Below are 25,365 nucleotides of genomic sequence, written 5' to 3'. Positions count from 1 at the left end.
TTGTCTTCCATCTCTTCCATCACTTTCCATTTTGCTTAATTACATCATATACGAATGCTTGTTTAATTTGTGACATTTCAAGTCATATCAAAATTATACTGAGAAGAACGTCTGCATCATCATGTACTGAAATCGGACATGATACATTTACTCGGAGTCACGAACACTAGTCCACTCTCCCATAATACTCATAATAACGATATCCCTCAAAGACATGTGTTGTAGTATTGTATACAACTTATTTTCTATTTACATCATATATTTTAAGAAAAGTTTTCTGAAGTGCATTATGCATTCAAATAATGTTCATGTATATGTATATTCAGAGGATCCACCTCTCCCTTTTGATTCATTAAATCACACTATTGAAAAAATACTAATTAGAAACACTGCTTCGGTACTTTGACAATTCAAGCAGAATCTTTACAATCATCTTAAATATTGGAATGACTTTTTCTCTATGAACAATAATGAAACAAAACAAAGAATGTGTCGCGCACACGGATTTTAAGCTGTCTGTAATTCAAAAGAAACCTAGTTATGTCACGGAACGAATGAAGCAGAAAATGCGAATATTGACAAGAATATATTAATAGGAAAATTTATTACTTTAATCAGAAGGTAGACAAAATTCCTTCTATGTAGAAAGTGAAATGTGCTAAAATTAGCAATTTGTTTGTTACTTGTCGGTGTCGGATTTCCCCCGAAATATTTACTGTAACCTCTTCACGCTTTCGTTCACGTTGTCGGCTACCACAGGCTATCAATTTACAGCAATTAAAAGAATCGCGAATTGTTGCATACTTTTAGGAATGAAAATATCCCTAACCTGATCATACTCGATCTATTTTAAAAATCCATCTTTTCCTTTTGTCAACGCGCAAATAGTTTTTGAAAAATACGAAGTAAAACAAACAAGAATTGGAAATGCATTCGTGGGATATAAGGGGGTAAAAACCAAAGATGGGAAGAGTTCTGCGTATTCGCATTCATCATTTTTGTAGATAGATACACATTTTTACAAATGCACGATAAGTAGGCCTAGTATAAAACTTGTTATTAAATGAAACCCACTTTAATTTGTAGGAAAGTGAATTGCTAGATTATCTTAGGTAAATATCTTTAATACCCACCTTTCGTCTGGTTCTGACTGTTCCTGGTCTGTCTCCACCACTGCTTAAAATGGAACTGCTTCGATGACTCATCATAGAACTTCTAGATGACGAGGAACTGATGAGACCTCGACGAGAAGCATTCATGAAGGAAGATGTTCTCGCTGAGCCATAGGGGTAGAAGACATCACTATCCATACTGCGTTCTGTGCTGCTCGTCATCATACTGCTACAACGACTGTCGTAAGGTGACGTGCTTCCTCCGCTTTCGTAGGACTCTCGAAGAGTATTGACGTGAGATTGACGACAGAAAGACTGTCGCCTCCTTGTTCGCGCGTTGTATTTGGGTGCGTACTCTTGTTCGATCGAGTCTGCTGTGCCGAGAGGAATGTCGTTGTTCGTTGATTCCACGGATGGTGGTTCATTAATGTCTTCGACACCTGCGTCACCCTGACTTTTATTCTCATGCATGAAGCAGACAACGCGAGAAGGGTCCGAGGGGTCTGTATCTGGGAGAGAACGTTTCACGGCTACTGATGAATGCGCGATGAAAGGACTATTACGGATGTGCTCTCCACCCCAGGTAACTGTTATCTCATAAGCTCCTTCAGATTGGGGGATGTAACTGACTTCGTAGTGGCCTTCGCGAACACACTGGTAATCACAAGGAATGACACCCCCTGAAGCTGACGACGTACTTGATGACGTGTTACCTTCATCTACTGAGGCTGCACTCATATTGGAAGAATCGGGGTCATCACGATGGGGGCGGCCTCCAGGGAGATGGTTAATGATTTTCCGTCGAACACTTTCTCCCAAAGGACCTGTAAAAAGATCATGATCAAGAATGAATAATTCAACGATACGGTAGAGAGGCGAGGTAATAGACAATGCTAGATAGTCAAACTGTGCCATACTTATGCCTGACCCAATATCATGAATAGTTTCAGTACTTCAAATCAGTAAAGTTCTAAGTTATTAATGCATTGAAATATTGTTATCCTGTTAAAGTGACTCGGTAACATTGTCTCAGATTTTGAAACAAATCCTAGATTTAGCTCATGCTGCAATGATAATTATAAACCTTGAGGTCAGTCAGGAACCCCATGACTTTGACAAGCCGATCGCCTGTCAAGATATTTTTGATTGGAAATCGAAATCAAATTTTCCGTTTTCAAAACGGTTTTTATAACACTACAGTCTTTTGGGGAAAATAATTATGGTAAAACCGGTCACTCAAATATTTTTAATTTTTTGAGGCACTGCATGATCATTTTAAACTGCAATTTTCGGAGGGCTTCAATTTGACACCATTTCACAGACACTGATAACACGTAGGGCCATGCATCTCAGATTTAACATTGTAAAACGATGCCTTTAATGGCGAAATAAAGAAGTTAATATAATGTGACGGGTTTTTTTTGTGTCACTATATTTACTTTCGTCTTTGGTTGATTTAGAGTGGGGTACACCGGCCCGTGCCCTCCCCTTTTAGAAGATAATGTGGCATAGCTCAATAACAGAATGTCCCTCGTAATTGTCTTCTTGTGTCTCTTTAAATGTTTGACTCAATTTTCGGAATTGTAACCCCTTTTTGTAGTCCGGAATCTACCTAAACCTTTGAAAATAGTCAAGTCTTTCGTCTTCTTTGTGCATGGCTGAAACGGAGTTAAGTCTTTTGTCAACTCTGTTTGTTGCTACGGCGGGCAGCCAGTGAAAACGAATTCGTTTATGCCTAGGTCACATTTGCCGCGGCAGCCGTGCGGTCTAAAATATATACGGCCAATAGCAATTGAAGGGCCGCCGCAGCATTCCCACGGTCACATACGGTAGCGGTCACATAATTATTTTAGGGTAGCCGCACGGCGTATTTTGAATTTGTGGATACAGAAAATCTGCGGCTGCCGTACGGCCTTTGAAGTGATGACGGACGGTCGCCTTAGAGCGTCCCTGCGGCGACCGTAGGTTTTTGACAAATACTAAGGCAGACGCAACGTGCCCACAAGGCGGTCGAAGGGGGACCATACATCAACCGTGCGGCCAGACTGATGCTACCTCTTTACCCTGGAGTAAATAAAACGCAAGGCCACCGTAGGCCCAACGTACGGTCGCCGTTGAATCGCTTTACGGCATGGCTACGGCGTGTTTAATCGCTACGACGAACCTAGAATGAAAATAGTTATAACTCCGCGTTATAATTCCACGGCGACCTATATGGCCTGTAAAGATAGGGATACGACCCAGGGTGACACTGAGGCCAAAGTAGATTCTTTGCGGCCGCCGCAAGTATCTCTCGATTTCGGGGGCGTACGGCCACCGTATCCTAGTCGTAGAGCAAATGTGACCTAGGCATTAATCAAATTATGGAAATGCAAGCATAACTTTAAACAAACAGAACTTTGTTATTCCTGGCTCATTTTCCTGATTGAGGTGTCCTATAAAGGGCAGAAAATAAACTTTCTAAACTTAAATTATGATAAAACTCGATAATTCTCGGTTTCGTTTTTTCTGGGACGCACTGTAAAGTCCAGCTACTCTTGTTACTCCTTTCACACAAGTCTTATCTGACATGAAGCACTACTCTGCATAGAACAAACATCTAAAAGAAGGCACAAAATCAGAGAAGCAGATTGGTGAACTTTTGAGCGAAATCAGACCAAATAAATAAGATTCTTAAAATTTGTTATAACTTTATCGTTTGGGAAATTCAAATTTGCTAAATTGGTTATGCAATCGTTGTGATGTAGTGCCGGACAATTTTTAATTGGTTCCAATACATCAAAATAATGACTGAAATTTCTTCTGTTTTGTTCTTCAAAATGCATGACTTCGGGGAGGGGGGGTCTTTGCTCTTTAGAGGACCTACAATTATATACCATCCATAATATCTTTTGAATAATACAGGACAAACGGGAGAGTTATCGTGACTACGTTAAAATCTACTTATAAAATTGCCAATTTGGGATTCGCATAGCTCTAGTGATCTCAAATTTTAAACATTCATAAATCTCTAGTTATTGGTCCGATTAATTTCTAACTTTTGCCATTCCATTTAATATTTCCTTCTTTAATGTAAATGAACTTATTACAAGCGTTGATCTGCCCTTTCAAGAGTCTCCTGGATGAATTCCAATTAATCTGAACAATAAAGTTCAGATTGAACCAGGTTGCGGCATCAAATATTCTCAGATGGTTATCTCAAAAGAAAAATCACGATAGAGAGATGATTTTCATTTGAATCTATGACGCACCTGTGGGTGTTGACATAACATTGTCGATAATAAGCCAGTTCACGGTTGCAGACTTGCAGTATGAGCAAGATCAGATAAAGGTCATTGTATCTTTGTGAAATACACGGAGACGAAATACTGGATAGGTGCTCATGAAAGTTATGTAACCATTATTCATTTATGCACAAGCAGTGCACTCCATGACACACAGGTGGAAGTATTCTTTGAAAAGAGGAAACAAAGGCTATTTGTGTAGCACCTCCATCGCTTTAGGAGTGATTATTTCCAAATGTACAAATTGGGACCTCTTCATGTTTTGAAGATATGTGGACATTCCTGGTCAGTACAGTAATGTGCTAACCGTGAACTGGTCTATAACATTGCTCAGTATATGAAAGGAAGATGTTTCAGGAAGGAGAGAGAGAGAGAGAGAGAGAGAGAGAAAGCAATAAAGTGACTTTGGTGTCTCACCTTTAATATGGATGTAGAGACTCTTGGTAATAAATCTGGGTGTGTAGACGTTAAACTTGGCCCGTTTGCCGATTTTCGCCATCACAAGGCCACTGCCACTTGCCGTGCAATCAACCTTCGGAGAGATAAATCAAAATTTAGTCCTAAAATAGAAAACACCATACGCGATTTTTGAAATCTATCCTTTACCAAATAATTGTTTATTTGAATGAATACAAAATGGGAGATCTCTTTTTGAAAAGGAAGCATCTTGTTCTTCCGTTCGTATCAGTTTTCCTCTTGATGCAGCAATAAAATTAATTTGGTATGGGTAATTTATTAATATTCACTCAAAATCAAGGTTATACGTGTCTATACAAACTTCAACACATTATCTCTTGAATTTAATAACATAGTACCTTATCGGCTTCCATAAGTTGTTTTCTCTCCTCGTCCACTACCACCTCACCAAAAGTGGCTTTCTTGGGCCACGCCCCTTCATTGCTCCAGGGACCTGTCTTGTGGGAAGGGGTTTCTACTGGTATCGTACTGGCATAACGTATGGACTGGATGTAACGAAGAAGCTTTGTTTCGCTTGTTCGAGATGGCATCGACATATCCTCGGGCTCCATTGGCTGTGATAAATAGGGAAAATGTAAACTTATTTATACTTACTTATTATTATATATTGGTGTTTTTCTTCCGTTGAACATTTCAAATAACTAATTTATTTAATATAATTTAATATATTTGTAAAGCCCTTAGAGACTTTTGTATTAAGCGCTATATAAAAATTAAATATTATTATTATTATTATAATGTAATTTATTTAATTTATTTTCTAATTGATTGATGGGTGGGTGGATTGATCGGTTGATTGGTTAGTTGATTGTGGTTTATCAAAGTTTCAAATATAACAATGCGCCGAGCACCTTATGCTGATTAAATACATTTTAATCGCTTTCATGATGAGAAATATTCGACGAAGTAACCGAACACAAGTTGATTTACACCACATCATAGGTGTTTGCATATTGAAATTCTTTTTCATGAAGCAAATAGCCAGCTGGTAATCGAGATTATACCTACGTCTTATGCTTCTGTTCTGCAGTTAAGTTCTAATACTAATCGAACTCATGCAAACCTTGACCCAACAAAAAGGTGGCTTGCCTGAACCTGCGAATCAAAATGTGTTCTTATTGCTGGGAATGGCAAACGTAGAAAATGGGCCTTATGCCACTGTCAACCCTGAGGCGAGAGAGGTATGTAATTCGTTGTCAAGAACATTTGCCGAAGAACACGGCAAATAAAATGGATCTAGAGGCCTTCTACTCTTTGTAATAAATCACATCTTGACTAACCCCTAACCCTACATATTTAATTACTTAAACCAGATGAAAATGGTAACGACTCTTTTTCTGAAAAGTTAAGATACCATACCTCTTCGATCCCTAGATTTTTTCGAACGAGAGTCATTCCAAGTCGACAGTTGTTGACGCGATTCGCTGGCTTGAGAAGATCATAGCGAGGACATGTAGAAGGCACTACTGCTTCGATCAGGGAACACAGGCAAACTCCGTTCGACCAACTGTCCTTGAAGTCATCGACGACGACAGTAGGGGGAAGTTTTGTGTTTAGCCAAATCATCAGTTCACTCTTGAGGGACCGCTCTGTGAAATAGGTGAGGATGGGTGTGAGGAAAATGGCGGTGAATAATGAAACTGGAGTGAAATGATTGCAAGATGTCGTTGATCAATGGTGAAGTGCAGAAGAGAAAATTAATAAAGTTCTGTATTTCATGTGAGGGTCGCAAATTTAATTTTTGACATGGATATATAACCAGTTCTGCCTAAAAAAAGGTACGATCTCACTTTCCACATTGTTTCGCCTAATAATAAGGTATGATGTTATGCTCTTGCTCCGAGAAAGTATCACTCGACACAATTGTTATCAAACTTAGAATAATTTTCCATCTTTATTCCACATGGATCATGTATGTGATTTTTCAAGCTCTCATTCTATCTCTGTCTCTCATCTTCTCGTTCTTCCCTCTTTCCCTGTTATTCCCTCTTTCTCCCATACCTCTCTCACTGTCTCTATAACCTCTTCCCTCTTTACATCGACATCCCGATTTCTCCTATATGCTAATTTATGATTGTTTCCTAGGCCACCGTTGGACATTCCAATTAATACTCACCACTTTTGACTGTGTTTTTAAATCTTTCAATCATGGATGGTTTATATGTGACGGGTTGATAGTTCTTGTAAGTAAGCATCCGTCGATTACGTTGTCTTGTGAAGAGTGATTTAGTGGTAGCAACCAGGAAGGGTATCGGATTGAGGTAGGTCAGGTATGCCAACAACATCATGATGTACGCGGACACAGTTGCGATCCCACTCGCTGCAACTTCGGCCGATACCTTTACACATTTCCATACTGTTGGCAAATACAAAAACAAACGTCAAACAAGAACCAAACAAACAAGAAGTAATAGTAGGCCCAATGATATCGATTTATGCATATTTATGCACAATTATTGTTTAATTAAAAAAAATGAGTGAAAACGATAAAGAGATACCGAAGATGATGTGAAACTGCAATATATATTTATATTACATTATTTGGCAAAGTAAATGACCATATGAACCTTCATGATCTCGGCTGATATGAGTTGGTCTAAAGGTCAACTCAGCAACACAGCAACACAGGGTTTTAGTCATTTATTTATTTATTTAAAATGGTTTAATTCTATAAAAAAAAAAATGAGAGAGCCGAATTGCAGTTTCTTTTTACAAAGTATTTACATCAGTGACAAAGTAAAATTACATGTAATACATATGCGCATAATATTATGGTAGTAAAATTCCAATCCGTTTTGTACATAATATGAAATTGTTCTTCTACGACACCGTCTGCTCAGGCTACAATTACGCCGCGGCAATTCAGTACATTAATCAAACTCCCAATCTCAACCCCGGACAAGAAACCTTCACCGCACCAAACCCCAACACCAAGCACAAACCCAGCCCAAAACCTAAAACCAAATTCAAACCCAACCCTACATCCCTGATGAAAAAAGCCTGGAGCAACCGCCGCCGGAGCCTGTGTCGGGAAGCCATCGCTGTACTTTATGGCAGATTACTTGTATACATAATTATACAGAAATCTGAATATTTTAACCATATTTGCAATAACATTATATATTGAACGTATACAATATATGAATAGATATATTTTTTTGAAATTCGAAAAGAATAAATGTTGCATAGGCAGATGGGTAGTGTATGTTCTTAATAACAGAAACCAAATCCAGGAATTGTAAAATCAAATAGATGCTACAATGAATTAAACAATTATACTTTGTAGGTAATATGCAGATTTTTTTTTTTTTTGGGGGGGGGGACCAATTTAGTAAAAGATAGGTTGGCGCATGAAAATGATTTTCGCATAAAAACGTGGATCGCATAAAAACATGGGTAAAAGGATGTCATGGTAATGATCGATATAATGTGCACCATCTTGGGAATCGTTACAAAAAAGCAAACAAGATTGTGCACAATTAAATCTAATTTAGTTGCTCCCATGATTGGTATCATTCACATATCACATTTCAAATTATATATTTAAGGCTTTGGCAATTTGCCAAGATTGTGAAAGCATCAGTATGAGAAAACTATCTAGAAACAATGATATGAGTATACAAGGAGTCATGTTTAATAACAGAGTAAGATTCAGGTTCGTTCCAGATTTGCGTCTCTTGGATGGTGACGTAAAAGGCTGGTCATTTTTTAAAAAATAATTTTCTGATTGATACGAATATCTAAAAGCCTTGGGGAAAACCGCCACACACACATACACGACACACACACACACAACACATGCACATGCACACGCACACGCACGCGCGCACACACACACTTTTTCCTTCAAATTTGTTTTATTTCTCCAAATGTGTAATACAAACAAAAACATACAATTGAATATAATGAATAAACATTTTCCATATTGATATGAATTGCTTATACATACACACGTGCACACATATACACACACGCACACGCACACACACACACACGCACACGCACACACACACAAACACACACGCACACACACGGCATACATCTCTTTAATGGCTTTACAAACGAGGGTAGCATTTGTTCCTCCATTGTTTCCTGTCCTTGGAAGCCTAACGGAATAAGACTTATATCATTGTTTGACATCTGAGGACTATTGTAACGCTATCTGATGGTTATTGTTCTCTGTCCTCACAAGTAGGGATAAAAGCTATCACCCACGCGAACAGTTCCTCATTAAAAGCTAATTAAGGTCATGCGTATTATGAAAGATCCAACCATTCTTTTGTTCAGTCATTTTAGTTTCAATAGATCTGGTGTTCGCCTTGTGTCCCCCGTACCAAAGCGACTCGTTTGTCCCCGATTCCATCCACATGTTCAAAAGTAAAGTACTAAGATGAGATGATTTCTGAAGGTAATAGGAAGGGGAGGGGCGATACCGTGAATATATTTTGATACCAAGTATATTATGGTATTTAAATTGATTAATTTCATTTATATATGAATATTGAAATTAAATGAACAGTAATTAATGAGATCATTTGATCATAATAGTTAAAATTTAAAAGCATGATTTAATGTCTTTGAATTTAGTGTTGATTTTATAAAGATTAATTTTTAAATATTAATACGACTTACTCGGTGATTAATAAGTAATGTGTAATTGGAAGTTTGTTCAATTAAATTGTGCTTGATGTAGGCCTATATACTTTGTAACCATATGTGAAAAGAATTTCCATTTATCTGGACAATAAAACAAATCAAATCAATTCAAACCAAATCGTTAATTCAATACCCGTTTCGGTAATATCGCCGAAATCTGTTGATGGGATTATCATTATGTTCACATTACATATCTCTGTAATAATATTAATCAAAGCATTTTTTTCTGGCTGGAAATATTTCTTCAAGACTAATCTGAAAATTTGTCAAGTCAGACTTAAAAGGCTTTTTATAACACAAAGTGACAATTGTATATACATGTATACCTTTTAACTTCCGACATATATAGACACACAAAACTATATACATGTATATTATATATAAATACATGTATATTAATAAATTCACAACACACTGTAAACAAAGTATGGAAATTTTAACTTATCAGTAATTTATCAGAAATAGATCAATGCTTATATTCTATTTTAACCATACAATTTACCATAATAACCACAAAATATGCAAGATAGAGAGGTCAGAGAAACTAACGATTTTATCATGTCGATGGCCTTCTAGATCATAAGCGCCATCCACAGTGTAACCATATCATGACTCTGATCATCGGCCAATAGAATAGAGAGTGAAACAATTATTGGTTCACATTAAGGTGGCGTCAGATAGGGAGAATAATTCAGCAATATCAATCCTTGGTCTTTCGTTGTTGGCATAATTTAATCACACTTATATTGGTGAATATTTTCAATTCAAACACTAAATATTGGAAGAGAACGAGACCGCTAAAATACGAATACTGCGGCTAAGCGTGTAAGGAATCGGGTAGAAGAAAATTAAGAAATTCGATTATTTAGGTCATATGGCCATGACTCTCATATAAACCAGAAATTCAATGTATAGCCTCATAAAACCGGGTTCCTATGGCTATACTGGTGCAGCGTTAAAGATATATAAAACCTGAAACAAAGATATCAAGAGGGGCGTGAAGGCACGTGCAATATGAAAAGAGAGTTAGAGGGTGTGTCATGGAGATGTTATCTTGTTTGTATATTGTACAATGACACTATTTAGTTGACCCTTTTATAAATATAGTAATAGCTGCATATGATTTGGGCATTCTATATGTGTTGCATTCTAAGGTCATTGGAAATGGAAGAGCAAAATTCAGTAATCACGATTAGATATGCCAGTATTCATCTTCACTCGGCATACATAATTATTTACTATAACTACAATCTACTAAATGGTTTATACAAGATCTACTGAAGATCACAATAATCTGCATCGTTTTAACTTGTTGTTACTACATGATATAAAGGTACTCTTTAAATTGGTGTTTTCTTCGTGGTATCAAGGAAATGATGATTAGATAATAATCAGGCAATTTTCTAACCTACTTAATAAAGTAACCGGATTATGTTTTTAGTGTTGATCCGTATAAGCCCTACATAAGGGTAGGGTGCATTTTTTCCCTGAGGTGAATAAAACTATTCGAATAGGAGGAGCCTTCATTTACGTATCAGGCTATATTTGACAAACTGTCGTATGAAGAGGTATTACATAGCCTTGGGATTTAACCTTGTCAGTCACCTAATGTTGACAAATATATTGATTGTCGGTTGACATTTGAGAATTTTATATCTCAAAAATGTCGCGCTGCTTCGTATGCTTTGTATAGGATTGGAAAAATACGTGCTTTTTTGGATAGGTCCACCACTGAAAAATTAGTCCATGCATTTGTTTTGTGCCACATTGATTTTTGTAACAGTCTTCTTTTCGGTCTTCCTCAGCGACAAATCAAAAAATTGCAAACTATTCAAAATTCAGCGGCAAGATTAGTGACCCGAACTCGGAAATACGAATCAATACTCCTGTACTACGAAATCTGCATTGGCTTCCTGTCCACTCCCGTATTTTGTTTAAACTATTAGTTTTTGCATACGAATGCTTTCATGACATTGCCCCTTCTTATTTATGTGAACTTTTATCATTATATCGGCCTACTCGTACTTTAAGATCAAGCTCAAAATCATTATTTATTGTTCCTCCCACCTCAACAAAAACATACGGTGAACGTTCTTTTATGCACGAATCCTCAGTCTTATGGCATTCACTTCCAGATTCCATGACAAATCACAATAATTTGAACAAGTTTAAGGTTTCTCTTAAAACGTATTTATTCAATGTTAAAATTGTACATTCATGAACTCAGCGTCCAACACTACATGTATACTTCTTTGTTTCTAAGTGGATTTTCTAATGTGTATGACTTTTTCTTGTAATTCTTTCCTTTCTATTTGAAGCGCATAGGGACATGCTATCCTGTAATGTGTTATGCGCTATAAAAGAACTGAGTATTATTATTATTATTATTATTAAATATATGAGAGAGAAACAACGAGAGAGACGAAGACAGAACAAAAAAGACTGATAAAGACTGATAAATATGTGGAATAAGAGAGAGTATATCCATGAATTTATGGTTATAGTGTGAGTATTCGTCATGCACATTTACCATCAATGGATTGTTTCCAGGCTGTAGATGTTTCATAATATCAAAATCACTTAAGTATTACACTTTAAGCCTCAAGATGATTTCAAAATGGTTCAATATAAATCTAGGTGATTAATCGGTTGTCATGGAGCTAGTCAAGTCCGGAAATTGGTAATTGTGCAAAGTCGTTGTGTTGCACAAGGCAATCCTTCCGTCAATTGGGAATGATTGTTTTGTGCGAAAATTTCTCTAGCGACCGTGCAGAGATGCCATGAAAGCAATCGGAGTGTTAAAACTTGATGATTACATATTAACTTGACAGCGGGGAAAAATAGTATAGATATATTGACTGCTATGAGAGGCATCGCTGTTTCTATACGCTCAGTAAGACGTTACATCCTGATATGAACCCGAGGCGCGCGGTGGCATGTAACGTCCCCGAGAGCCAGTATAAAACAGCTGCTTTGAATATTAAAGCAGTAGATATCTTTTATATACCGAATTCACAAACAAATCTACAAAGAATTTTTACCTTATCCTTTTCTTGAGTAAAGAATGGTTATTAACATCACAGAAAATCTGAGACGCTGTCTGTAAATCTTCGCTGGAAGTTGCCTATTAATGTTGCGATCATTTGGGAATCGCAGACAAAAAACACTTCATGGTATCCTCGCTCACACAGAGAATTTTTTAAACATAAACCAATGGGGATCTCAGCAAATGTCGTAGCAAAAAGCAGATTTGACAAAAGACTTAACTCCATTTCGTTGACAATCAGCCATGCATGAAGACTCTCGTCTACGGCTGATTGTCAACGAAACGGAGTTAAGTCTTTTGTTAATTTCGTTTATTGATACGGCAGGCAGCCAGTGAAAACGAATTCGTTTAATAAAATTATGGAAATGCAAGCACTACTTTAAACAAACAGAACTTTGTCATTCCTCGCTCATTTTTCCTGTTTGAGGTGTCATATGAAAGGGCAGAAACTCAACGTTCTAGAAATGTGGGTTTTTCTTCGAAATTCAGATACCACCCGCCAAATGTCTTTTTGGATTCCTTCCTTCAAATTGATTTTAATCACTCACGCGTGAAATATGCATTATCTGAGTAGCATCACATGAAAGGGGAGACTCTACGCTTTCCAAATATGTATCACTCATTAATTATAGTTGTGATTAAGTTATGTAGTAGTAGTAGTAGTAGAATGGTTTTTTATTAGACAACTTCAAAATGGTAGTCCGAAAGCTAAACTACATTGCAAGTTTTACATGTATTAAAAATTATTTCAACAAACTTAGATAATATGGACAAGTACACATAATACACAGTCGGTACATTGTACATTTATAACATTGGATACAAAATAACAAAATAATTTAACATAGGTCTTTATAAATTTACCAATGATCTTTTACATTTACATACAAAAGTTACACCTCTTCATTTTCCTTTGGAGACAAAAAAATTATATATATATAAAAAGAAAGAGAAAAAGCTACAAAACACCTATTACCCCCCCCCCCCACCCCACACAACATTTAAACACATAACATGTACAACAGTATACAAAACACACACCAACATAGAACGAACAAACAAACAAAAGTAGAGGGGAAAAAAAAGGGGAAAAAAGAGAGAAGAGAGGAGGGTCAGGAAGTTGTATATTGAGGAAAAAAAAACTGAAAACATTTATTCTAAACTTTCCAAAGCTTCCCATTTCCTTAAATGAATTGAAAGTGTGTCTCTTTCCATTGAAAGTTTTTTCTCTTCATTTCTATTTTCCAACAATCTATATTCTATTTATTTTGCTTTTGGAGGGTTTCCCTTCTCTCTACTGTGGAAAATCATATATTTAATCAAAATTAAAATGTGGTTCAATAATTGCTCTGTTTTAAAAGTAGTGTCATCTATTCCTATATGAATTTCTTTCCAGGATAATTTCTTCAGAATTGGTAAATTAAGTCTATCTCCACATTTCCCCCAGACTTCCTTTATTGTATTACATTCAAAGAATACATGTTGATAAGTTTCTTCAAAATTTTTGCAAAATGAGCACAAACCATTTTCATGGAAACTGAATCTATGTAAATGATGATTTGTATATAAAATATTATGCAATAATTTGAACTGAAATTCTCGCAGTTTACTACTTAAGGTACACATCCTTGGTTGAACATATATCTTTTCTACTTCTTTTCTTGGAATATTGTCAAGTGTCATTAAATTGCCGCCTGTCGAGTTTGTTTCTACATTCTTTTTAATTTGACTCTTATATACCATTTTTGCAGTTAAATCTTCAAATGTAAACACTTTCTTTGAAAAAATAAATTCTAAGCTAAAGCCAGTGTGAATTGCCTTTCTTAAAGGTTGAACATTCTGTTTCTATTCATAAGGGGCTACTTTATAAATTTTGTTTACTTTATCAATTTCCACTCTGCTCAAACCTAACATTATAAAATGAGCTTCAGGTTTCAATTCTCCATTTTCTTCACAAATGTGATGAATTCGATATATATTTTTTAAAAACAAAGTTTCCTCAAATAAGGTTTGACCTTCTAGTTGAATAAAATTATTATTATACAATATTTCATTCCCTTTGTATCTCTCTTCTGTTTTAACATATTCTTTCATATCTATCCATGCTTTCAGAAGATTCTGATAAAAGGAAGGTAACATAAGTTTCACTGTATCTCTCCAATAATTGCAATAAAATATTAAATTACCTCCTATCGGTCTCATTAAATATTTAAAGTATTGTTTCCATTTGATATCATGAGTTCCTGTTACAAGCCTTTTTATCCACATTATTCTTTGTGCTTTTACAAACAGCCTAAAATTCATCATTTTGAGCTCACCCTGCTGATAGTCTAACATCATTGTACTTCTTTTAATTTTATCTTTACCTCTCCACAAAAAATCAAAACATATTACTTCCATTTCTTTGTATACCCACTCTGGAACTGGCATTAGTGATGTTACATATGTCAATTTAGAGTATCCATATACTTTCATCAATTGAATTTTACCCATTAAAGTTAGGTCACGCTGTTTCCACCACGTCAGTAGTTTTTTAATTTTGCTCAATATTTCCTTATAATTCATTTTTTCCTTGATATCTACATGAACTGAAAAATAAACACCTAATATTTTAACAGCATCTACAAGTTTCACAAACGGAAATGTATTATTAGACACCTGTGGGCCCAGGGGCAGAATATATGTCTTATCGATGATAGAACATCGATACTTATCGGTTTCGTTTTTTCTGGGACGCACTGTATAATATATTTATGTATGTGTGTGTCTCTCTTTCTCTATCTCTCTCCCGCTCTCTCTCTCTCTCCCTCTCTTTCTCTTTCTTACCATTAACGATTATAATAACGTTACAACCATGGCGTCGGTGAAACATTAGATGCCGCCGAGATAATTTAATGTCACTGTACTCCTTATTCGTTTGGACTACGCCTTCAAAATAAGACTGCAACTCGAGATCATCCTACATGAGGAACATGAAGAACAAATTGACAGATCTTTTTGATAATCATAATAACATATAAATTGGGAGGACATAATTATGTTTCTTTCATGAGACAAACACGAGTATATAGCTTCAACCCTAAAGCCAATAATATATCTAAACGTGACCGTTACCTCATAATTAATCTGTGCCGAAATAAAGCAATGTCGAATCATCATGTAATCTCATAGTTCATATGTAAATTCGATCATATGATCACATAATAATCTTTAAATAAATTTATTTATGCCACCAAATACCACCAAAGTTAACTTTGTTTTAGACATTACAAAAAACAACACGATTGACTGTACAGCAATTGTGCTTGTAAGTATTATAATGACAATCGAGTATCTATTGATAGTGATTGAAAGGTTTGAAAATGTGAAAGGATACTCGAGATCAGTGGCATTTTGCAGACTATTAATGACGTCATTTTCTGGTCTGCCATCTCCTTGAAATGCCTACGAACTTTTCAAAATAATGAAGCAAAAATCATTTGGGTATCTGATTACTAAGAAAAGGTATCTTGAGGTATGACCCTTTTTGAGGACCCAAACGAAGCTCTGAAGAACATCAAGGTTTACTGTAATTTAATTCGGTAAACTGAAGGTATTACAAGTCTGTAGATTTCGTTCACGATTCCTGCACGATTCAGTTTGTGTAAAGATACGTAGTTTAATATTATAAATCACCGGAAGTAAATATGTTACTCTAGTATCTCCTTTTTTAAAGAAAATATACCGCATATAATATATGAATTGCAAGCATGAGATTCATTCGATACGCGTTAATTCAAGAAATTTATTGTAGATTAGAAAATGAAGATAGCATTTGTTGAATTGTCTGCTTTAGGTGGAGGTCCTCATTACGTTCTACAGGTTATAATGTTGTGCTTTATTCTGAACTGAATGCTATTACCAGAAGAAAATTCAATGCAAAATTATTTTATGACAAAACGTATCCACAAATCATCGATGACTCGATAGGAACTTCTTAAACCTATCGAGATCTGCAGTGTCTAGTATCTCTATGATTACTCCGTTTGATCTTAGTTTGTCTGGACTTCGGAGACATCGTTATGGGAACGCAACAAAAGCGCTCTTTACACGTCGTAATTGACACGTATCATGAGATCGTAATGGACGTTACTGAGACGCAGTATAAAAAGAAAAGACAAAGAAGAAAAAGAAGAAGAGTATTGGATATTTTCATAGCGCACATATCCACATAAATATCTCTGCTAGGCTACTGGTTTCGGTGCTAACAGCATTCAAGGGATTCCTTTATACCGTTACCCATTTAACACCTGGATGGAGAGTGGCAAGTGATTGATGTCGTGGCAAATGACTGCCGCGACGGGACTCGACCTTCCAACCATGTGATCCACAGTCTGAAGACGTATCCGCCTGACCACGACACCTCTACACATAGTGCAAGGGTTTTTGCTAAATCGCCGAGTTTGAACGTGTCCAAAATACGTTTAGCTTTGGTAACCATTTTGAGGTTAACAGCTTTTGGTTTTCCCAGGCCCCGGGGCACCCTACAGATCAACAATAATACAATAATACTTTACTGGGATCGTGTAGCGACTAATAGAATGCTAAATACCAACTTCAGTATGCAGCGCTGTTCATGTAAATGTTAAACAAGGTTTTATATTCCTGAAACCAAATATGTTGATTGGTCGGTTGATTTGAAAAAGAACCTGGCATCGAGGGGTCAAGGAAATCATTACTCGACTTTCGGTAGAAACATCTATACAACGAAAATCAAGGTGTTTTTAAGTTCAATAAAAGACTAGTGTCGCAGGTAAACGACCCATGCAGGATTTAGTTGGTCAAATAATTTGCTGGTAGCATTTGTGAGGTTTGGGAATGGTATTCATTAAAAGGAACTGCCATTGCCAATGCTTTCGGGCGTATATTACAAAATTCCATTATAAAGATTACATTTTGCTCATACATACTGCAAATACACCACTATTTGAGAAATCATTATATTTATCAGTATCTATTTTTATGTATTCGTGGAGGGAATTGATAATTAGATTTGATTGAACTAAGTTAATTAAAGTTGAATTAAATTTAATTAACTAGATCAAATTAAATTATATTATATAAAGCCTTTCTGCACTAGTTTGGCTAGGAGGGATTAGACCTCCCTGCGTGATTACTGGCAGGTGCTTTTCTCATCAAATCAGCTCTCAATTAACATAAGAAAAAGGGGAACATGGGGATCAGCGGGTACCGCTTAGGCATTGTTGGCTGTACAGAGGGCGCAAGTAGCTACAAGTAGTGCAGTCCTGCTTTAGATGAAATTAGATGAAATGAAACTACTGAAGAAAGCAGTAACGTAATGTTTTAACGTCAACTTATTTCTTAGTGCGGCGTGACTTTAGAGCATTATTCTGGTAACCAGGTCGTAGGTCATCTAGACATGCACTCGATTCATGTTGCACAAAAATTGTATCTTGAGTCTATTTCCTTCTCCAGGATGGCCAAATGTATAGGCGAGTCGCAATTTATCGACCTTTAATACATGTCTTAAGTTTGCATCATCCATTAGCGGAATGAATCAAGGTTATAGCTTGGTTTGCCGTAAATGCAGGTTCTTTCTGGCGTGGAATGCACGACTCGGTTGATCGACGAAGGGGTAATTCTATTGCCACGTCGTCATGGAATCAAGATCCACTTCTCGCTATCCAATATGGATGGAGGCAGAAGGAAGGTTACAAAAACATTATCTAAACTCAACTCACGATCGCGTGAGTTGCAACGTGGGAATTCACCAACATTGTTAAAAGGTACATGACGTAGATAATTTCCGAGATGGATGAAAACACAACTCTGCCATGACTGATTATTGAGAAATGAATAGGTTGATGCAAAGAGCTTAATGTTAAATTCATGTTGTCGTCAGCATAGACGAATAAATTTATAGTTACTATAATGGCGTTAAGAGGGAGAGATTGCTATATAGATTACTATTACTACCGCAAATGTCTCAAAGCTCTCCTCTTTGACCATGATCAACAATAGATTCTTTGATAAATGTTATGTAAAGCGCTGTGAAACAACAGTTAGTTTGTAAGAGCGCTATAGAAATGACTTTATTGTATTGTATTGTACCGCAACTTAGTGCCAATACTAAAACACAATATGAAATCATAACCCATCAATCTTTCCCCTCCTCTTCTTCTCTTCCTCCTCCTTCTACCTCTACAACCACTATCACCAACATTAGTATTCGAAGTAGCAGAAGCAGCAACAGTAGTGGGAGGAGGAGGAGGAGGAGGAGGAGGAGGAAGAGGAGAAAGAGAAAGAGAAGGAGAAGGAGGAAGAGGAGGAAGAGGAGGAAGAGGAGTGACAATAGTAGTCCAAGAAGTATTTTTAAAGCTGGCAAAAGTCTAGCAACAAGCAGGCAAAAATAAATGAGAGTGAAATGTTAGATAACAATATTATTAAGTGGTACCATTACAAAAGTGTATACGAATGTCATCATCGATTTGACCCGAATCTATTATTGGGTAGTTTAATTGTTACGACAGTGACCGTCCTAATAATTTGATTTATTTATGAATGGAAGTTCTGTTGGAATAGATATGAAATGAATCGAGCACTGATGACTGATGAAGAATTACGCATCAGTATCAGCTGGTAGGGAAAACCCAGAATACATGAAGGAAGTAAACCGGAAAGAAGTCATAAGAAGTAACAAAGAGCTGAATCTTCTTATACTGTTTGTTAGTTACATAGTTTTTGTTGGCTTGCTTCTTAACAAGCCCGTGCCTGGACGATTTTTTTTCTTCAAAGTGAACTTCCTACCTTTAACTCTGATGTCGATGGATGGGGGTGTCTGATGATATAGTCGCTTCCGCTTCGCTCGACCAGACGCCATTTTGTAAATCAGTTCTCAGGCTTGCTATACACTGCGACTGTGGAAAGATGCGTAAAAGATGAATAATCATTGTATACAACAGAGTTGAAGAATTAGTGACAATGACATAAAAACACGATGACAACACGAACAAAATATAAAATATCTTGATAATATGAAACAAACTATACGATGGCAAAAAAAACAAAATTGACGATGCCGATAAAGCAAGTTATTATCATGTAAATTGGGCGATTTTTCGTCTATACTCGATTTCTTGTTTGTGTAAAGATGCCACGTACTCTATGATCCTGTTTGAAGATAATTCCATTACTGTAACTACCTGCATATCTCAATTCGATCAAACGAAAAATGTCCACAAAATGGTGTATCTTCAAGAAAAACAGTAGGTCTTTAAGTAATCATCATAAAGAACTCAAATTTAAGCGCTCGTCGATCAGATTCATTGGTAGCAAATGAAGAAGGAAATCATTTTGTGAGACATGGGTACTATTTCTAAAGACAATTATCGAAGTTGAAAGACATACAAGATGATTGAAAGACTTTGTTTAATGAATCCATAAAAATGCAATAAAGAGTGCATCACCAACCTACTGTGTAGTCGTAAAATTACAGACGTGATCATCTCTCCTCTTCAGATTAATTGGGAGTAGGGTAAATACAATTTAATTTAATTTAATTTCTAAGGGCCTGGTAGTAAACTGACTTCCTCAAGTCAATCTTCAAGAGTTTAATGAAGGGCTCAGGATGTTCTGATAAAGTTGCATCTTTTGTGAGAACGGTCTTTTGTTTTTTGTTCACTCAACCCACCCACTCACATCAATAAATTAAACGTATTACTATTAGAAATGAATAAAAGTAGCAAACCTTCGTATAGATGTTTCTATCTAGAAGGTCTCACACGTGACTTAAAAAAGGCATATCATCAATTTTAATTTTATTATACAGTGAAACCTGTAAATAAAGACCACCCAAGGGAGACAAAATTTCATTGAGAAACCATTTTCAAGGAAACAAACGATTTGGTCTTTGTAGACAGATGGTCACTAAAGCAGGTTTGACTGAAGTATTTCTTATTTTGTCGGACGACCATTTTGGGCGAAATCAACTGCTTCCCTTCCCTCATCAACCAAATTCAGTTAAATGAAATAAATTATTATATCAATAATCATAGTAGCCAAATGAATACCTTAAGTAATAGGAAAATGAATAGCCAAGCATTTCTAGAAAATGCATCATAAAAGCAATCTATTGTACTGAAAATCAAAACAACAACAAATCAGAAATTATTTTCTGACTTGTTTTAAGAAACATGGTTAAAAAACCCATTATCTTTAATGGCATCATGGTACAAATTACGTAAAATAACTTGTTCGGATCATAATGTCTAAACAAAGAACAAAGATAGATAAGTTTAATTTTGGGACAGGGAACATAACTTGTTCGTATTTGTTGTATCTACATGACTTGAAAGTATTGCAGGCTCGAGTATACATAAGATCTTGTTGAACGCATGCTGCGAGATCATGTTTTATTCAAATTTAACCGCTTCAACGAATATAAAAATACAATTTTCCCGTGACTTAGTAGGGTCGCTAATGATGAAACAAACAATTATAATAGGCAACACAAGAGTGATGATTAACATAGTGTCAAAACAATTCAGTTTTGTGACAAAAACTAAATGCTTAAAATGACGTCATCTTGTCAAAGATAGTAAACCATAAATAGTTGTTTATAATTATATAAACAACTATTACAATCGGCAATGAGTGCTAATGCGTTATAGTTGAGGATTGTGTTTTGGTCAACTGGAAAGACTTATTATGTATATCGTTACGGCAGAATCCATAAACGATCATGAATGCGCTACTAGATTCACCTCTTTGCTGATAAATGTTTTACTTACTATGATTTTTTTTTCATACATCAATTAATTAATCTTTACAGACAGTAATAATGACGAAAATATATTTCAAGAATATCTCTTCGTTCTTTCAGGAATATTCAACAGACTATTGGACATTCTTAAGATACTTTTCTTTTTTTTTGGGGGGGGGGGAGCTTGAGCGATTATTTTCTTCACTTGAATGGTACTGAAAAGGTATTGTCACTCAATAACACCATCCTCTTTATATTTTCAAAGAAATAAATTCGAGGGTGTGTTCTACTTACTATTGATTACCCAAATTCACGTTAGAAATCATCAATTGTTATTTTGCAAGTACAAGACCCTCTTCAGTATTGATAGGACTATCAACAATTCATTCCATGGGGTATTACAAAGGTACGTAAGGAATGAAGCCTACGAAATGAAACAATCGTATCTGTAATGAAGAAACGAAATGTAAAGATTATACACCAAACCCAACTGTTAACTTGCTAAGAAAGAGCTGGAATATTGACAAGACACGTCCGAGGCTGTCAGGCTGAAGGAAAAGTCTATCCCTTTTGGTTATGTGCATATACATCACTTTATATCATACTACTCAATAATCAAGAGAGAATAGATATCCATTCGTTGTACTCTTAACTTTTTGTTTGATATTTTTAGGTCCATTATCTCCTCTTCCTAGAGATTTAATCGCCGCCCGCACTATCCAAATAAACATATATATACATAATAATAAATAAATAAAGACGGACCAACAAGGGATATAACTCTATCGTAAATGAGATTTTAACTGATATCCCAACAGTCTCTCAAAACACCATCATTGCATACGTACACATCTTTTGTCTGCCACAGCCGCTGGAGAGGGAGTAATAAGGGACAATTTCAAGTTACCATGGTAACCATTTATGCATGTGTGTTTCATACAAAGATGGTATCCATGTATATTTTTTTTAGCAGCGCGGTAGCGTCATTTACAAGCTCAGTGTGGGTTGAGGCAAATACAGATCGGAAACTTCGATGAATTGCATTAATGAAATTTTCACCACTATATTCAACTCACTAACACAGAGAACGAAACGTTTTTAGCTATGTTGTTTATTCTATTTGGACAAACCCAATGCTTATTCTGGCTTTGTAAAAGCCAAAAATGAAATATAGTTATATACTTTTTTTTAATCGACATATCCTGTGATTAACGGCATATATGCATAATACTGATCTTTATAGGCACACTATACAACAGTACGACACTCCATTATGTGGTCAGATGAAAATGTCTCATAAACAAAGCTTGGAGACTTTAGCATTTAGATTTAGCGTATGACATGCCTGCTAAATAAACCTTTAAAAGCTGTTGTTCTGGAGCATCATTTTATTTTAATGAGTGTGTGCGTGCGTGTGTGCGCGCGTGTGGGTGAGACGAGAATTCAACTTTATCTTTAAATAAACATATAAGGGCAAAGTTGCCATAAAAAGCTAATCTAGAAAATTCTTGCTTCGTTTTCTAGACAATGAACCATGTCTTATTTCGCATAATTCAAGATTTTTGCATTTTCCGTATTGCGTTCGTTTCCCTTCCGAACAAAAGAACAAGAGTGAATTAATCGAATGCCATTTCCAGGATAACGAGTGCATCACAGCTACAATATTAGAGTCAATCCATTGTTTATAAATATCGTATACCTTTCCAGCAAAGAAAACAATTTATTCTAATAAGGAAAAGTATTATAGCTCTGACAAATCTAAAGTTAAATAAATGGGTGAAAATTTTGTTTCATTGTTCCAAATATTAAAAAAAAAAAATGATAACGACGACCTTCTTATGTGTCACCTTTTGGTTCAGATAAATTGATGATATTTCAATAGAGTATGGTACATGTTTGCTTTTTATCAATGCAAGCTTTCCACGGGTTTTTAGCACGGTAAAAAGATAGCTGTAATTATGATATCCTGCATGTACGTACGTTTTCTTGCAAAGTTACATACCTAAAGGATTCCTGTTGACGGGGTTTTTAAAAGGTTTTGAAATACTCGTTTTTTCTTGCGACTTCTTTGCAATTTCTTATGCATTCATTTCATTAAATGAAGATAGGCCTACTAATTGTCATTATTTATTTCAAATGTTCCCGTTTTTATATAAGGAATAACGAATGAATAGGAAAACCGTCATGTAATCTTTTCGAAAGAAATATTGAGCTAATTATTTCGAATTTACATTGCATAATTATCATCATCATGACTGCAAGTCTGCAACCTTCTTAACTTCTCTATCTACAATAATGGTGTGCTTCATTTACAGAGAGTAAGGAATGAAAAGGCTTTTAACATGATTTTTAATGAAGTAGATACTGCTTCATAATCATTTTCTTTTAGAAAAGTCAAACCTTACATTGATTTACTTCATCTCCGATCCCCTAAGCAAATACAAATGTATTATGCTTAGACTGTTAATCACGACTACAAAGGATGACGTGATAAATTTAACTTAATGAACCGTTCGCAACGGGAGCCACAAGAGGATTAAAATTGCCTGTCATTAATTTCTACATTAGACCGCTTTGTTCACTGAACACTGTACATGTGATTTACATTTTCTGTTGAATAACTTGAATAGCTAATTGCGGTATGCGGTGCTGCGTTGAGATTTTGTACGGGAATCTATTCATTGCTTTAGAAAAAAGGTCGCGGTTTTGTCATATAACTACATTTCACATAGGCGTGGTTCTATATATGAATTGTTGTTGTTGTTGTTGTTGTTGGGGAGGGAAGGGGGTAAGAGTGTTGGGGGATTTTGAAATAATTTAATTGATATTTCAATATGAACATTATGTTATCAAGATTTTACAGTACAATACCAACACCACAACTATAAAAAAAAACACCTGCGTGACATTGAATGCATTACAATACGCAACAGACTTATGCAACATACTGCTTGAAATTTACAATGTGTGAGACGTACAGCATGAAATTTTTCCCCAAAATCTCATTAATTCCGAGTATTCTTTGAAAATTCCGGGGGATAAAATACCCCATACATGCCGATGTTTTGGAGGTTTAGACATATTATCATTATGACCCTTTAAAACATATAATATTCTACAAATAATTTACGGTCATGAAGTTCAGTCATTGACTGACTGGTGTATTTACCTTCTTTACCAAACGAAAAAGGACACATGTAAGAAGGAAAAATATCAGTATTTTTCAAGGTAAACCAATAATTACTATAAATGAATGTACCTTAAGGGAATAAAAGAGAAATCCTACACACCTGACAGTATAAGATTCACACCCTTTCTCCTGCTGAGCGTCATAGAGTCCGTAGAGATGATTTCGCGCTCAAATCGAGATGACAAAATCCCACCTCATCGATCGATCAGCACACCGGCATAGATCTGTTTGGCTGCCAAGACAACAGTGAATGATGGTCGTTAAAAAAAATCACAGCATCATTCCTTACGAAATTAATACCGATGTCGGAAAAGAAGGCGATGTAAGTGGCCCGTCATCGATGAAAATGGTAGATTTGAGGCGACCAGACATTATCACATGGCTGGTAAACTGAAGCGTTTTCGCTTTCTCCAGCCTGTTGCATGTCTACATCCAACTCGTGTAATCTGTTTGTTAACACACGACTTATTACGATCGAACGTTTTCCCTCATCGGTGCGAACGTAAAGTAGTACTGTAGCAACGTTAATTATCATGCTTCAACCATTGAACACTCGCACACACAAAACCACACACGTTGGACTACTTGAATCCCATGTTGAGCGTAATAGAGTTAGTGATTTCGTGTGCCCTTCTTTGGTTCATTCTAATCGTATTTCGTCATAGGTAGATGTTGAAGTCGTGAACAATATTGTTGATTTTCAATGTCAAGCCGACAAGCCGACACATTAATAACCGACTTACTATTGGCATGAAACTACAAGTTTACATCAATGCATTAAAATCTGTTAATTTCCAGAAAACGGATTAGAACTTAATTGAATTCTCAGAGTTAAAGGG

General features: G+C 35.9%; 1 protein-coding gene across 1 annotated transcript in view; it reads right to left on the bottom strand.

The window, feature by feature from the left end:
• LOC105437929 (serine-rich adhesin for platelets-like) overlaps positions 1-24,949 on the bottom strand; it is a 29,488-nt gene extending 4,539 nt beyond the window's left edge. Inside the window, exons 1-7 of the mRNA XM_030973024.1 lie at positions 24,627-24,949; positions 19,383-19,492; positions 6,990-7,229; positions 6,233-6,462; positions 5,212-5,427; positions 4,814-4,928; positions 1,134-1,936 (exon numbers count right to left, since the gene is read on the bottom strand). Coding sequence (XP_030828884.1) covers positions 1,134-1,936; positions 4,814-4,928; positions 5,212-5,427; positions 6,233-6,462; positions 6,990-7,229; positions 19,383-19,455 — 1,677 coding nt within the window. The 5' untranslated portion in view covers positions 19,456-19,492; positions 24,627-24,949. The remainder of the gene's footprint in view (positions 1-1,133; positions 1,937-4,813; positions 4,929-5,211; positions 5,428-6,232; positions 6,463-6,989; positions 7,230-19,382; positions 19,493-24,626) is intronic.
• Positions 24,950-25,365: the final 416 nt, after the last annotated feature.

The sequence above is a fragment of the Strongylocentrotus purpuratus genome, unplaced genomic scaffold, assembly GCF_000002235.5.
Source record: "Strongylocentrotus purpuratus isolate Spur 01 unplaced genomic scaffold, Spur_5.0 spur5_scaffold_6, whole genome shotgun sequence".
In the NCBI taxonomy this organism is placed as follows: domain Eukaryota; kingdom Metazoa; phylum Echinodermata; class Echinoidea; order Camarodonta; family Strongylocentrotidae; genus Strongylocentrotus; species Strongylocentrotus purpuratus.
Note: the sequence above shows the minus strand (reverse complement) of the source record. Positions and strands in the feature narration are given on the sequence as shown.